Genomic DNA, 14,404 nt, shown 5'->3' with positions numbered 1-14,404 from the left:
GCCCGCCGGCCCCTCCCCCGGCCAGGGGCCCTGCCCCCCCCCCCCGCAGCTGTCGCTCCCCGGCCCGGCCGCACGTGGCTGGCAGCAGCTGCCGCGGGCTGGGCCGGCTGGAGCCGCACGAAGCGTTTCGTCCATTTCCGCCCCGCAGCCCGCGAGCCCGAGACGAGCCGCCCCGGCGGGCCGGGCAAAGCAGCCGAGCTCGCCCCGGAGCAGGTGAGGGGCCCCGGCCCGGCCGGCGCCGCACGGGGCCGGGATGCTGGGGAGCGGGGGGTGCTGCCAGCCCGTGTCCCGGGCAGCCCGGTGCTGGCTGGGCGGGGGGATCCCGGCTCGCGGGGTCCCCCCGGCCCGGCCCGGCCCGGCCCGGCTGGCAGAGATGTGCCTATATTAGGAAAGTGACCCCGGCTCGTCCTGCCGCCGCCGCCGCCGCGTCTCCTTCTTTAGCTGCTGCAGCGTCCGCGGTGTCACGGGCGGGGGCCGCGGCTCCCTGGGGCGCTGCTGGGGCGGGGTGTGGGGCCAGCCCCGGGCCCCTCTCCCGGGGGCAGGCGGGGCTTTGCATTGGGAGCGTGGCACAGAATAACCGACGTGCCCCCCCCATCCTGCCCGGGCCCCCCAGCGGGGTGTGCTGGGGATGCCGGGGGTCTGGGCCTGGCCCCCCAGCGGGGTCCGTGCGGGCAGGTGCGGCCCCCAGGGCTGTGCTCAGCGGGGAGGAGGAAGGGGGGCTGGGTGCCTGGGGTGACCCCAGAATCCCGCCGCTGCTCTGGGGGGCAGAGCAGAGCCCCCCCGAGTGGCGCCCGCTGGGGGATGCTGCTCAGCTCTGCCCCCCAGCCTTGGTCGGGTGAGGTGCCCCCCGGGGCCGAGGGGGAGGCCGAGCCTGGGGGGAAGATGGGCTAGATTCCCCCAGGCCTCTGGCCACACTGCTGACAGGAGAACCAATGAACCGCAGCAAGCCAAAGGTTTCAATTCCTGGCCCTGCCACTGGCCTGCTGGGTGACCTTGGGCAAGTCGCGTCCCTCCCCTTGCCTCAGTTTCCCCACCTGTGAAGCGGGGTGACGTGGGGCAGCGGGCTGGCACTAGGAGCTCCTAGGCTGCTGGGCGCTTGTGGAAGGCTGTGTTCGTTATCTGCTCTAACGTGGCTCAGCGTCTCTGAGAGGTTTATTCCTCTGGGCGCGGAGTGGAGGAGATGGGAAGGGGGCAGGCAGAGAGCCCCAACGCGGCGTGACAGGGCAGGGGCTGAGAGCAATGTCCGATTTTATGGCTGCCCCTAGCCCAGGGGTTGGCCTGTTGCACGGATTAGCCTTGGGGGAGAACGCCAGCCCCCCAGGGGTTGCAGCGTTCAGAGGGGCAGGTGCCCATAGAGCCTGGCAGCAGATGGCTTCCAGGTTCCCTCCTTCCCTCGGGGATGGGATGTGGCAAAGCCATGGCAGGCCATGAGGAGGGCCAGGTGGGTGAGTACGCTGGCACGCCAAGACAGGCTCCGTGCTCTCAGACTCATGCAGAGAGACCTCCCCTTAGGCTGCCCTCCCCCCACTTTGTACCCTCTTCCGCCCCGGCAGTCCCTGTTGTGTTTGGTTACGTGGCGGTTGCACCCGGAGCCCGCCTGTGCCAGGTGCTGTACTAACACAGCCCAGACAGCTTACAGGCGAGTGGCCACCTTCCCAGCCCTCTCAGCCCCCCACCATGGGGGCCAATGGCCCCTGTAGGCTACTGCATGTCTCAGCTGCCCCCTGCCCTGCTCTCTGCACGGCTCACCCTCATCACCGCAGTGTCAGAGCGCCGTCCAGCGACAGCACGTGCTTCCTTCGGGGAGAGCTGCGTGAGCAAGGGAGCAGCTTGTTCCTCCCCTCCCCATACAGCCACGCTGCTCCGGATTTGGGTCAGAGAAGGCCAATGGGAGCAGGACCCCTGGGGAGGTTTGGGGTGGCCCTGAGTTCCTGGGGGTCCGGGACCGGCCCCGTGGGATGCTCTGTTTGCTGCCCAGCTGGGCTCTGCTCCGGTGATAGAAAGTTCCACGGGCCTGAGGGGTGGAGTTATGGAGCTCGGTCCCCAGCCCGGAGCCATAGACCCCTCTAGATACCCTGAGCCCAGGCCGCTGAGCGCCTCGAAGACCAGGCCCGAGACTCTGCCCTTGACTCTGTTCTACGGGAGGCCAGCCATAGGCACCGACTTCTACTTTCCCCCATGGGTGCTGCGTCCTGAGGCCCTGCCCCCACTCCACCCCTTCCCCCAGGGCCCCACCCTCGCTCCACTTTTTCCCTCCCCCGTCGGTCCCCTTTCCCTCAGCCCCACCCTCACTCCTTCCCCTCCCCAAGGCCCCCGCCTGCTCACTGCTCTCTGCCCTCCCCCAAGTCCAGCTGGTGGGTGCTGAGCACCCACTATTTTGTTTCCTTGGGTGTTCCCGCACCCACAGAATCAGTGCCAATGAGGCCAGCGCAGGGTGCAGGACCATACACTTGCTGAGGAGACGTGCTGCAGCCCAGAGCCACAGGGGCCTTCCAACATCACGGTGCTGCTGATGCTTCCCATCGGGGGCAGCATTGGGGCCCCCCCCCCCGGGGAATGGCTGGGGGGGCAGCATTGTCACGGTCACAGTTGCCAGGATGGCAGTGATGCTCCGCAGCTGCGCCCACCCAGGCAAGGGGGCCCCCCTTTCCTTCCCCCATGACCCTGGGCTCTCTGGACCCAGAACTCTTTGGGTGGGAAACCATCTACCCACCGCGCACATGTAGCCACCTCTGAAGGCTAATGTGGTGGCTGTTTAATGCCTGCACAGCAATGCTGCCACCAGTTTGGGGCAGGAAGTGAGGCAAAATCTCTGATCCAACAGGCTGCGGGGGCCTGGTGGTAGGGAGTCTGAATGGCATTGCTTGATCAGGGCTGGGGTTTGGCCAGGGCAGTGGCCGCGGGACCATGGGGGCGATGGGCTGACCCAGGGCAGTAGGGATCCAGAGTCCCATCGTCCCATGGGGCTGCACCTGCTCTCTGGGCTGGGCTCCGCTCTGTCCCAGGAGAGAGGCAGGGTCGGGGGAAGCAGAGCTCCACTAGCCCCAGGAGGGATGCTCCCGCCCTGCTCCCTTCTGCCTGGCTCCCCAGCGTCTCTCTCAGCTCCAGGTGTTGCCTCTGTGGGGGGGCGCTTGCTCGCAGAGCTCCTGCTGCAGCTGGGATGGGGGGCTGGCACTTTGGGAACTCCCCAGTCCTGCCCTGCTGCAGGCTGCCTCCCAGCACCTGCTCTGCGGGGTGTCCCCCGCCATGGGGCACAGACGCCAAGCAGCCCCTTCACCCCGCTCACTTGCTGTCTCCAGCCAGATCCTCTGAGCTGCCTGGGGAGGAGAGAGGCTGGAATCCACGTTCAGAGAGAGCTCCTTCATGGACCCCAAACCAGCTCCCCAGCTAGTCCGGCCCTGGGCTCCCCCACAGCTCTGCCGGGTGGGCGCCCACAGGGGCCTGCTGTGTCCTGGTGACTAGAGGCAGGTGGATGGCTGGGGAGGCCAGGCAGGGCGGGGACTGGGCTGACGGTACTGGGGGCCTGCTCCCTCGCTGACCCCCCCATCTCCCGCCAGCCATGAGCCGCAGGGTGGTGCGCCAGAGTAAGTTCCGGCACGTCTTCGGGCAGCCGGTGAAGGCCGACCAGATGTACGAGGACATCCGGGTGTCCAAGGTGACGTGGGACAGCTCCTTCTGCGCCGTCAACCCCAAGTTCGTGGCCATCATCGTGGAGTCCGGCGGCGGAGGGGCCTTCATGGTGCTGCCCTTGGCCAAGGTGAGTGAGTGGCTGGTGTGGGCAGGCCAGGAGGAGGAGGGAGCCTGGGGGCGGGTTAACCCTCTGGCTCGCTGGGCTCCCCGCAGTCGGGCGCTGGTGGAGATGGCCGGGTGCTGTATAGTGCTCCGGGCTGCTGGGGGAAGGGGACGGCAGTCGCCAGGGCCCATGCGGGGCAGGCCGTGGGGCGGGGCGTGTTTCTGTGTGAAGCCCCAGCCGGCATGGTGGCCCCTGGCTGGCAGAGCCAAGCAGGAGCAACAGGGCAAGGAGAAGGGAGCGGTGAGTTCCCCGAAGCAGCACTGGGCCATGGCCCCCTCTGCGTTGGCAGCCGGACTCGGCCGCGTGTGAGCCCAGCTGGCCTGGCTGGGGATGGTGCCGGGTTGTGGGGGGCATCTGCCAGCCCCTCCCCCCAGTCTGGCACGCGGGAGCAGCTGCCCGGCCTTGCCAGGCCTTTGTTGCAGTCTCGGGCCTGGAGCTGGGAGAGTCCTAGCGTGTTGCCATGGTAACGGGGCTGGGTTGGTCTGAATTCCCAGCGCGGGCTGCCCGGTTCTCGGGCTCCTGCCGGACGGGCCATCCCTGCCCCGGCCTCTCCTGAGCGCAGGCATGGGGGCAGCCGGCCGGGCACAGGCAGCACTTTGTGACGCCCGGCCCCTGGGGCTGTGGGGCCATGGCCAGGAGAACAAAGCCCAGCTCCCGGCTCCTCACAGCAGCCCCACGCTGCCAAGAGCTGCCAGCCCCAGGACTGGGCCAGGTTGATGTGCTGTGCTTGGGGCTGGTTAGGGGCCCGCGGCAGAGCCCGGCTGTGGGGTTTTCCCTACGCAGGGCGTGGGTGGGTTCTACCCTCGCCCCTCTGGCACAAGCTCGCAGGCGAAGGGGAGTTAGCAGCTGGGCTCCCGGCTCCTCTGGTGCTGGGTCAGCCTGGCCACGCTGGCCGAGTGGGGTTTATTAACAAGGGAACCGCCCGCCTCCCCACAGCGCATGGGGCAGCTCTCGAGGAGCCAGCGGGCAGCAGCTGCCATGCTGTGGGGCGCCTGCAGGCTCCCTCCCAGAGCACGGTGCCCTTTCCCAGCCAGCCACTCTGAACCCCCTCGTGTCCGCTGGTGGGCTCGGGCCCCGCACCTCTGGCTACAGCCTCGGCCATTGGAGAGTGACTGGCCCTGGCAGGGCATGCTGCCCCGGGGGTGTGACCGGCGCTGGGGCAGGTAGCGGCAGGAGTGTTGGGCAGCTGGCACCCAGCACCAGGGGCTGCTCAGGGAATGAATTGTCTCTGGGGATTGGCTTGTTTTGCAGCTGCAGAAAGAGGTGTGTGTGACCTGCCCTGGGGGGTGGGGGGTGCCTCCGGGCCCAGGGTCGGGCAGCTCCATGGCTCTTGTAGCCAGCCCCCATCCAGGCACCATGAGCGAGCAGACAGGAGCTGCCGGTGAGTCAAGAGGACTGGGGAGGTGCATCCTGTGCTGCCTTCCTCCTGGGGGGCCCGGGGGAGCAGGCCGGAAGCCTGGCTGGGAGATAGGAGGAGGAGCAGAGAGGGTGGGGCAGGATTTTGGGTCACCCCCTCCCCCCGGCTCTTGCTAGCCCTCGAGCAATGCCGGAGGCAGCCAGACTGCAGCAGGGCCTGTCGGTGGGGTAGGTGGATGGGCTACTGCTGGGAGTGGGCATCGGGCTAAGCAGTGGGGCTATAGAACGGGGCCTGATCCTGCCCTGGCCCTGAGCGCGGGGGTCTGTCCCAGAAGTTCTGGGATGTTTTACTCTGGTAAGATCATTGTCCTGCTCCTGCTGCCCCCCACCTCCCCGGGCTACAAGCCTTTCTCAGCTCCAGCTATTATCCTCTCTGCCGTATTCACTCCGTCCTGTCTGGTCCCCAGCACTACCCCGTCCACCTGCCCATCTCCTGCCTCCGGGCCCACTCCCCTCCTCCCCCTCCCGTGCTCACCAGCCTTTCTGGGCCTTGGGGAGTCCATTTACCAGCACCTACGGGTTGTGACCTTGACCTGGCTGCCCCCCACCCACACTGGGCTGCCCGTGGCCAGGCGGACTCCGGGCAGAGATGGATTGGAGCAGTTGTCCGGCGCGGGGAGGCTGTGCTCACAATAACATGTGACTCATACTGGGAACAATCGAGGGGACAGCAGGAAACCACGGGGTCACTGTTTCCACAGCTCGAGTTTCCAGCTGGACAGCGCTGCCCTGGTGTGTGCAGTTCGCTGGCCTGGGGAGGGGCACAGGAAGGGGCAGGCAGATCAGAGGCTGCTTGTGGGGGGCTCCTTCCTAAGGCCTAGCGAGGGGACAGGACTGTCCCACAGTCACATGGCGAGTCAGTGCCAGAGCTGGGCTTAGAACCCAGGAGTCCTGAGTCCAAGCCCCCGCCCGCTTGGGAGGAGGCGTGGCCTGCTGGGGACTGTCAGTTCCCATTCCTGGGTTCCATTCCCCGCTCTGCTACTGACTCACTGCAGGGCCTTGGGGAAGGCTCGTCCCCTACCTTGTGCCTCGGTTTCCCATCTGTGCAGTGCGGGTGATACTGCTTCGAGCAGCACTCTGAGGTCTACGGGCTGAGAAGGAGCTGTGGCCAGGCTCTGAGTGACAAACCTGGGCCTGCCCTGTGGGAGCCGGGTGCCCCCTGTCTGCCAGGGGACGAGGGTGTTGGGGGTCAGTGAGTGTATAGGAGATGCTGAGGGAGGGCGACTCAAGCTGCGGGGCCCAGCCAGGCCCTAGCCCTTCTGCCGAGGGTGCGATTAGTGCTGAGGACGCTAGTCGTGTGGGGACATGGGCACCTGTCCCACTGGGATCCGTGCTGACACCCCCCAGCTCAGTCACTGGAGTCCCCCTCCCCTCGACGAGTCCCGGAGCTGGGCCCAGGGCACGGTGAGAGGGGCCAACGTACTGCAGCTGGTAGCCTGGCTAGGGGAGGAGGCTGTGCTCCGCCCAGCTCCCTCTGCCCAGCGCTGGCTGCCCATGGACGTGGCCCCAGTACCAGCAGTTGCGGGGCCGGGCAGCTCGGTGCCCCTTGCGGGCAGGGCAGAGCACGATGGGGCACTGGCTGTGGGGCAGGGGTGAGAGGCACAGGACGCTGTCAGCTGGCCCCTGCTCACTACCCTGCCTGTGTGTTCCAGACAGGGCGTGTGGATAAGAACCATCCCCTGGTGACCGGGCACACGGCGCCCGTGCTGGACATCGACTGGTGCCCTCACAACGACAACGTCATTGCCAGCGCCTCCGAGGACACCACGGTCATGGTATGGGGGCCGGGCCTGGGGCTGAGCTCAGGGCCTCTCATGGGGCGGGGGGTTCGGGGGGCATGGGGAGCATGGGCTGGGGGGACAGTACTGGAGGGGAGGGTGCTGTGGGGGGGAAGGGGTGGGCATGCTTTGGGGGTGACAAGGTCAGTTTTGGGGGCTGAGGGTGTTGCGGGGGGTGAATGCATTGGAGAGGTGCTGCAGGAATATGCATGTGAGGCTGCTGCAGTGGGGGCCAGGTGGCTGGGGGGCTGCAGCAAGGGGGGTTGGGGGGCTGCAGTGGGGGCCAGGTGGCTGGGGGGGCTGCAGCAAGGGGGGTTGGGGGGCTGCAGTGGGGGCCAGGTGGCTGGGGGGGGGCTGCAGCAAGGGGGGCCAAGTGGGGGCCAAGTGGCTGGGGGGCAGTGCTCTGGCTCAGTGCTGTTCCTTTTGCAATCACTGGAAGTGTGGGGGCTATTTTTAGCCGGGTGGCACGTGCCGGTGCTGGTGCCTGCCGGTGTGGGTGACGCAGCGCTCACTGCCTGACTCAGCACCTAAGAATAGCCGCATGGGAGGTAGTGCTGGGGCAGGGGGAAGATCCGGAGGGGGGGCCTGTGGCTCCCCCTTGTCGCTAGCAGGCGGCCACAGGAGCGGCAGAAGCGCTCCCAGTGCAGCCGGCTGCTCCTGGGGGGGTGGGGGGCAGCCGGAAATAGGAGACCCAGGGGCTGGGCAGACAGCGTCAGCTCCTCAGACAGGCCAGGCTGGGGTCCAGCCCTCCTCACCCCAACACCCCAGGGCAATGCTAGCGAAGGGAGTGCATAGCAAGGCCGGTCCCTGGGTTCCTTCCCCATGTGCTCCCATTCCCTTTCACAGCGAGCGCTGCCCGCTGGGCTCTTGGGGCACTCCCTGCCGAGGGGGGGCAGGTAGTGGGGGGCCCAGGCCATGTCTTTGGGGACACTGAGTGCCCTCTCTGCCTGGGGCTCAGGCATGGGTCCCTCTCTCCACAGCTGCCCGGGACAGGGTGACGTGCCAGAGGATTAAGGGAGAAGTAAATTGGCTCTGGGGCTCTTAGCCGCTTACAGCTCCTGAGCCCATAAATGTCCCAGAGCCGTCAGCCCCCACAGGCCCCTGGAGGTGTCCCCCCCCCCCCCCCCCCCCCCGCACTAGCATCTGGCTCTGACCCCCTGGAGAAGACAGCCTCACCGCCGCTCGCTCGCTCTCCCTGCTCCCCAGGTCTGGCAGATCCCCGACTACGTGCCCACGCGGAACATCACAGAGCCCATCGTCACCCTGGAGGGGCACTCCAAGAGAGTGGGCATCATCACATGGCACCCCACGGCTCGGAATGTGCTGCTCAGCGCAGGTAAGGCCCCCAGGCCGGGCGCCAGGGTCCCCGGGCTGCGCCCTCGGGCTGGGCGCAGCCCCCGAGTGACGCCCGTCCCGCCCGTCCCCAGGCGGAGACAACCTGCTGATCCTGTGGAACGTGGGCACGGGCGAGATGCTGCTGACCCTGGACGACATGCACAGCGACCTCATCTACAACGTGTGCTGGAACCGCACGGGCAGCCTGCTCGTCACCACCTGCAAGGACAAGCACGTGCGCGTCATCGACCCCCGCAAGCAGCAGGTGGTGGCGGTGAGTCCGTAGCGCCTCCAGCATCGGGCCGGCCCCAGCCCTTGCACACTGCTGCTGGGAGAAATCCCGTGCCCATGGAGCGCATGCACTGCCCCCTGCTGTAAGCAACCTGTGCCTCTCCCCTCCTTGCCCACCCTGGGAGATGGAGCCCCGTTTTCCCTTCTGTTGGAAACTCGGGCCCTCCTTTGGGAGCTGGAGCCGGGCTGCTGTCATGGTGTCTCCAAACCAAGGTGCCGGGCTAGTCTCTGAGCACCCCAGGGGAGCATGGCTGTGCAGTGCGGTTACCCCATGTCCCACAGCTCTCTCCCTCCCTCGGCGCTGAGAGCTAACGCCCAGCTGTTCCTGCCAGTAACCGTGCATGTCACTAGCTCTGCATGATCGCACCCGGGCCCTGCACAGCCGGAGCACCGGCCCCCAGCCCCATGGCCTAGGGCATCTTGGACTGGCTGCTCTTGGGGCTCAAGAGCAGGGGACCAGCTCCTGGCCGATGACTGGTTGGGGGCAGGATGGATGCCCAGAGGCAGAGCACGGAGACCCTTCTTGTCGTAGAGGGCAGGACCAGGGTGGCGAAACTCACCCTGCCACTTCCTGGTCTGTGCCCTCTGTGGGGATTAGAGCCCATCCAGCCCTGCACTGCCCAACTCACGGCTGGGGTTTGCTGAGTGTCTGCTCCTTTGGGGCTGCAGGGGTGGGGGGAGGGCCGTGCCATGCTGCCTGTGTGTGGAGGCTCACCTCAGACTAACAGCTTGGTGTGTGTCTGTGTTTTGGTTTTAACCCTCTAACCGCCGGCGACAGGAGAAAGTCAAGCCGCATGAAGGTGCCCGCCCCATCAGAGCCATCTTCATGGCTGATGGCAAGATCTTCACCACGGGCTTCAGCAAGATGAGTGAGCGGCAGCTGGCGCTCTGGGACCTGGTAGGAGAAGGCGATTGCTCAGCGCCCCAGGCCTTGCCAGCGGCTCTTGTCTAGCACACCCGGCGGGGCGGCGAGCCGGTGCTCTGCCAGCGCGTCTGCGTGGGGGGGACAGTCGGCGTGGAGCCTGGGACCCGTTGCTCAGCGTGACAGAGAGGCCTTGGCTGGTGTGAACAGAAAATGCCCCAAGCTCCCCTGGGGGGCTCCCCAGCCCGTTAGAAACTGCAGCCCACTCCGGGCCTTCGCCCCATTTCTGCAGGGACAGCCCCAGACGCTGCGCTGCTGGGGAGGGCTAGAATGAGACGGGGTGGTCAGAGGACTCCGGACTCCTGGGTTCTATTTCTGTGGCCTGGGCCGACTCCTTTCCCAGCTCTGCTACAGCGCACCCTAGTGGCTGGGGTAAGGACACCGAACTCTGCACCGCAGCCTGCCTCTGGTCTCGCTGGGCGTGGGCTCCCCATGCGCCACGCCCCCGTGCTCCGGGCCCTTGGCAGCAGGGGTAGGGGCAGGGCTGCAGAGCTCCGCCTGCCTCCGGTAACACGCTGCCTGTCTTCCCCAGGAGAGGTTTGCCCCCCACGAAGGAATGAGGCCCATGCGGGCCGTCTTCACGCGGGAAGGACACATCTTTACCACGGGCTTTACCCGCATGAGCCAGCGGGAGCTGGGCTTGTGGGACCCGGTAACACCACTGCATGGGGTGCTCGTCCGGGAGTTGGGCATCATCACTCCACACGCACATGCCCTGTCCTGCCCTGCTGCCCTGTGGGCAGGGCCTGCACCCCATGAGCAGCTGGCCTCTGCGGGCAGGGCAGGAGGGGGCTAGTCATTAACCCTGTGAGTGCCACACCTGGGACGCAGCGTGGGCACAGCTCACAGCCTGCCATGGGTAAGGTCCCTGCATCCTCCCGTCAGCACATGCCGGGCAGCACAGCGGGGTTCCTGGGGGAGGGGCTGGCTCCCCCAGTCCCAACCCCACACTGAGCCCTCCCGGCAGATTGGTTTCAGCAGCTGGCGGTTCTCGAGCCAGCCCAGCTCCTTCGAAGGGCCAGGGGTCAGAGCTGTGGGGTGGGGGACGCAAACCCGAGGGCCTTGGGAAGCAGCAAGGGGGCTGCTCTGAGTGCCAGGGGGCCTGAGGATGCCCATCGGACTGTGTCCCTTCGGAGCAGGGCACTTTGCCCCAAGTCACGGGCGTGGCGGGGGCAGAGCTGTCCCATCAGGATGATGCCAAGTTCCCAGGGCTTGGAGTGATGTGAATTTGCATGGGATGGGGTGGGGGAGACAGTGGAGGGGGCTAGAACTGCAATGCATGCTGGGAGTGTGGGGCCACACCGGTCCGGGCGCGCTGGGGTGGCTCGAGGTTCCAGGGACGGAGGAGCTCACCCTGCCTGGGGGTGGGGTGGGTGAGCAGAGGCGGCTTGGTCAGGCCGGGAGTCAGGGGGCACAGATGCTCTGGGGTGGGGAGGGAGGGCAGGGCCTGTCCTGTGAGCCACTGGGCATGCTCACAGTCAGCCCGGGCAGCCCCTGCTGCTGTGTGGGGGGCACCAGGACATAGCTCTGTGGGGCAGGGCTGAGCCTGGCCGAGGGGCAGGAGGGTGAATACCAGAGGCAGGCCAGGGAGGGCAGAGCGGGTTGGCCCCACTGGCCGCCCTCGTACATGGCTGGGGGCAGATGAAGGGAGAACCGGGCCAGCCGCCAAGAGCCAGAGCTGTCCCTTGCTTGGTGCCAGCGGTCCGAAGGGGCTGGGCCTGGGTCACTAACGTGTGTGTGTGTGTGTGTGTGTGTGTCTAACCAGCTCGGGCCGCCCTGCCGCCCCTCACCTGCGCTCCCTCCTCCCCCGCAGGAGAACTTTGAGGAGCCAATTGCACTGCAGGAGATGGACACCAGCAATGGGGTGCTGCTCCCCTTCTACGACCCTGACTCCAGCATCGTCTACCTGTGCGGCAAGGTAACGTTGCACCAGCCGGCCCAGAGGGCACCCTGGGCCCTGACAGCCCGGTGCCCAGAGTGGCCGGGGGGTTGGAGGCGGGCTCCCGGTGCCCAGAGTGGCCGGGGGGTTGGAGGCGGGCTCCCGGTGCCCGGAGTGGCCGGGGGGTTGGAGGCGGGTACCCTGGGCAGATCCCGCACCCGGTACCCTGCCAGCATGCAGGGCATTACCCCTCCCTGGCGCCATCGGGTCCCTTTTCCTCCCCATGGGCGGTGGGGAGTAGCGGTGCCCTGCGGGATGCTGATGCCCCTGCCTGTGCCCACCCACAGGGCGACAGCAGCATCCGCTACTTCGAGATCACGGCCGAGGCGCCCTACGTGCACTACCTGAGCACCTATAGCAGCAAGGAGCCGCAGCGCGGCATGGGCTTCATGCCAAAGCGGGGTCTGGACGTCAGCAAGTGTGAGATTGCCAGGTGAGGGGCGGGGCGGGCACGGCTCACGCTAACCCCCCTGGTATGTGGGGCTGCCAGGGGCCCAGACACCCCTGGAGCTACTGCCCCACAAGTCCTCGAATCCCTCCCCCGGGCCCATGGTAGCTCCTGGAGGCCCTCAGCCCCTGTCAGTTCTAAGCCCTGGGGGTGTCTCCATGCCCTGCCCATAACCCCGAGGGGCCCTGCTGGCAGGGTGGGGACTGGGCATGGCACAGACTTGAGGGACTGGGGGCTGGGCCATGGGAAGGTCGGGGGTGCTCCAGGCCAGGCCCGTAACCACATGCCCCATTTATCCAGGTTCTTCAAGCTGCATGAGCGGAAGTGTGAGCCCATCGTCATGACAGTGCCGCGGAAAGTGAGTCCTGGGAGAACCCCCTGGCCCCAGCCCCTGCTTCCCTGGGGGCTGCGCCCTGGTGGCCGGGGCTCCCGGGACATGGGGCTCCTGGAGCCCTGGACTGGGGGAGGGGGAAGGTAGAGGGGCCTAGGCTGTGGGGGGGGGTAGATGGAGCGCAGGGAGGGGCAGGGTAGACGTGGCGCTAGGCTATGGGGAGGGGCGAGGTAGACCGGGAGCTAGGCTATGGGGCACAGGGAGGGGCGGGGTCGACGGGGCGCTACGCTGGGGGCGGGGTCAATGGGGCGCGGGAGAGGCAGGGTAGACGGGGCGCTAGGCTGTGGGGCGGGGTTGATTGGGCACAGGGAGGGGCAGGGTAGATGTGGTGCTAGGTTGTGGGGCAGGGTCGATGGGACCCGGGGAAGGGCAGCGTAGACGGGACACTAGGCTATGGGGTGGGGTCGATGGGGCGCTAGGCTATGGGGCACGGGAAGGGGCAGGGTAGACGGGGCACTAGGCTGTGGGGCATAGGGACGGGCGGGGTAAGCAGAGCGCTAGGCTATGGGGCGGGGTCGATGGGGCGCGGGAGAGGTGGGGTAGATGCGGTGCTAGGCTATGGGGCACAGGGAGGGGCAGGGTAGACGGGGCACTACGCTATGGGGCGGGGTCGATGGGGCACAGGAGGGGCAGGGTAGATGGGACACTAAACTATGGGGCGGGGTCGACGGGGCGCGGGAGGGGCAGGGTAGACGGGGCATAGGCTATGGGGCACAGGGAGGGGTGGGGTAAGCAGAGCGCTAGGCTATGGGGCGGGGTCGACGGGGCACGGGGAGGCAGCCCAAGGCCTGGGCGCTCCGTGCCGCAGCCCCTCACCGGGCCCCTCGGCTCCCCGCAGTCAGACCTGTTCCAGGACGACCTGTACCCCGACACGCCCGGCCCCGAGCCGGCTCTGGAGGCGGCCGAGTGGCTGGCGGGGCAGGACGCGGAGCCCGTCCTCGTCTCGCTGCGGGACGGCTATGTGCCCGTCAAGAACCGCGAGCTCAAGGTCACCAGGAAGAACATCCTGGACAACAAACCTCCCGTGGGGCCGCGCCGCAGCCACTCCACATGTGATGCCAATTTCTCGGTGAGTGCCCGGGCGCCCCCGCCTTAGGGCTTGCCAAGCAGCCACCAGGCTCACCCGGTCCCCCAGCCTTCCCCAGGGGACGGTTCTTTCTGACCCCTCTTGGCAGGGGTGGGCGGGGCAGGGCAGGCCTGTCCCCGGGCCCTTGCGCTCTGCTGCTGCTGAGCCAGGCACAGTAGGACAGCTTGGGGCCTTGGCTTCCTGCTAGTATCTGAACCCCACAGGTGGATAAGAGTCCCCTATAGCTGCTGGCTGGTGGAGTCCCTGCTGAAGGCTGGAGCTCAGGTTCCTGCCCCGCCAGGGCCCAAGCGGGGCAATTGCACCCCAGCTGGTGCAGGGCCAGGAGCGTCTCTTCTGCGCTGCGTGGGATGCGAAGGGCAGGGGTTTCTTTAGCCTGCTGACAGCCCCTCTGGGCCCCTCCCTGCCGGAGTGGGGAGCCAAGGGGGCCCTGCCATGGGTCTGGCAGCTCCTCTTGGGGCTCGGGCGGCTCCGGAGCCCTGTGGAAGGGGCTGCGCTGCCCACTTGCACAGCTCAGCTTAGGATGAGACCGTGGTAACTGGCTGGGGGTGGGAGAAAAGGACCAGGGTCCCCCCACAAATCCCGTCAGGCAGCCCCACCTCTGACCCTTGCCCCCGCTCGCCCCCTTGCAGCGGCCCAGCCTGGAGGATCTGCTGGAGGAGATCCGATCCCTGCGACAGACCGTCCAAGCGCAGGAGAAGCGCATCTCTGACCTGGAGAACAAACTCTGCAAATTCACCAACGGCGCGGCCTAGCGGCCCCCACGCCACCACTCCCGGCGGATTGAAAGGATTAAATCCAACCCCCCAGGGGAGGAGCTGGGAGCCGTGTTTTTGACCCTGGCCCCGGAGCTGCGGGCAGGCCTCAGCCCCTGACTCCATGGGCAGTCTGCAGAGGTGGATTGCTCGGCTCTAGGGGCTGCTCCCTGGGGCCTTGCTGGCGAGAGACACCGACCCCCGTCTCCATCCCCGTCCTGGGGCTGAGTGTGGGGAAGCCTCCTGCTGGGC

General features: G+C 67.4%; 1 protein-coding gene across 7 annotated transcripts; it reads left to right on the top strand.

Moving 5' to 3' along the window:
- Positions 1 to 60: 60 nt before the first annotated feature.
- Positions 61 to 14,214, top strand: CORO6 (coronin 6). 7 transcript variants are annotated; one of them, XM_034752477.1, is made up of 12 exons: positions 61 to 213; positions 3,558 to 3,757; positions 6,862 to 6,984; positions 8,194 to 8,323; positions 8,415 to 8,596; positions 9,392 to 9,511; positions 10,068 to 10,187; positions 11,349 to 11,453; positions 11,762 to 11,907; positions 12,223 to 12,280; positions 13,152 to 13,382; positions 14,030 to 14,214. In XM_034752477.1, exons 2-12 carry the CDS (start codon positions 3,560 to 3,562, stop codon positions 14,150 to 14,152), a joined length of 1,536 nt encoding a protein of 511 aa, XP_034608368.1. In that variant the 5' UTR covers positions 61 to 213; positions 3,558 to 3,559; the 3' UTR covers positions 14,153 to 14,214. The 7 variants fall into 7 exon arrangements, with proteins under 7 accessions (XP_034608368.1, XP_034608366.1, XP_034608370.1 ...); XM_034752475.1 differs by lacking the exon at positions 61 to 213 and adding an exon at positions 2,536 to 2,631; XM_034752479.1 differs by lacking the exons at positions 61 to 213; positions 9,392 to 9,511 and adding an exon at positions 2,537 to 2,631.
- The last annotated feature ends 190 nt before the right edge of the window (positions 14,215 to 14,404 follow it).

This window comes from Trachemys scripta, chromosome 18 (genome assembly GCF_013100865.1).
Source record: "Trachemys scripta elegans isolate TJP31775 chromosome 18, CAS_Tse_1.0, whole genome shotgun sequence".
Taxonomy (NCBI): Eukaryota; Metazoa; Chordata; order Testudines; family Emydidae; genus Trachemys; species Trachemys scripta.
The sequence above is the reverse complement of the archived record's forward strand: the minus strand, read 5'-3'. Positions and strand labels throughout refer to the sequence as shown.

What these genes read in the sequence shown, in the direction of transcription:
- CORO6 (XM_034752475.1), top strand. Translation starts at nt 2,598, where the DNA reads ATGGCAGTGATGCTCCGCAGCTGCGCCCACCCAG. An exon ending in GCAAGCAGCAGGTGGTGGCG is followed by an intron (nt 8,597 to 9,391) that starts GTGAGTCCGTAG and finishes CGCCGGCGACAG; the next exon opens with GAGAAAGTCAAGCCGCATGA. An exon ending in TCGTCTACCTGTGCGGCAAG is followed by an intron (nt 11,454 to 11,761) that starts GTAACGTTGCAC and finishes GCCCACCCACAG; the next exon opens with GGCGACAGCAGCATCCGCTA.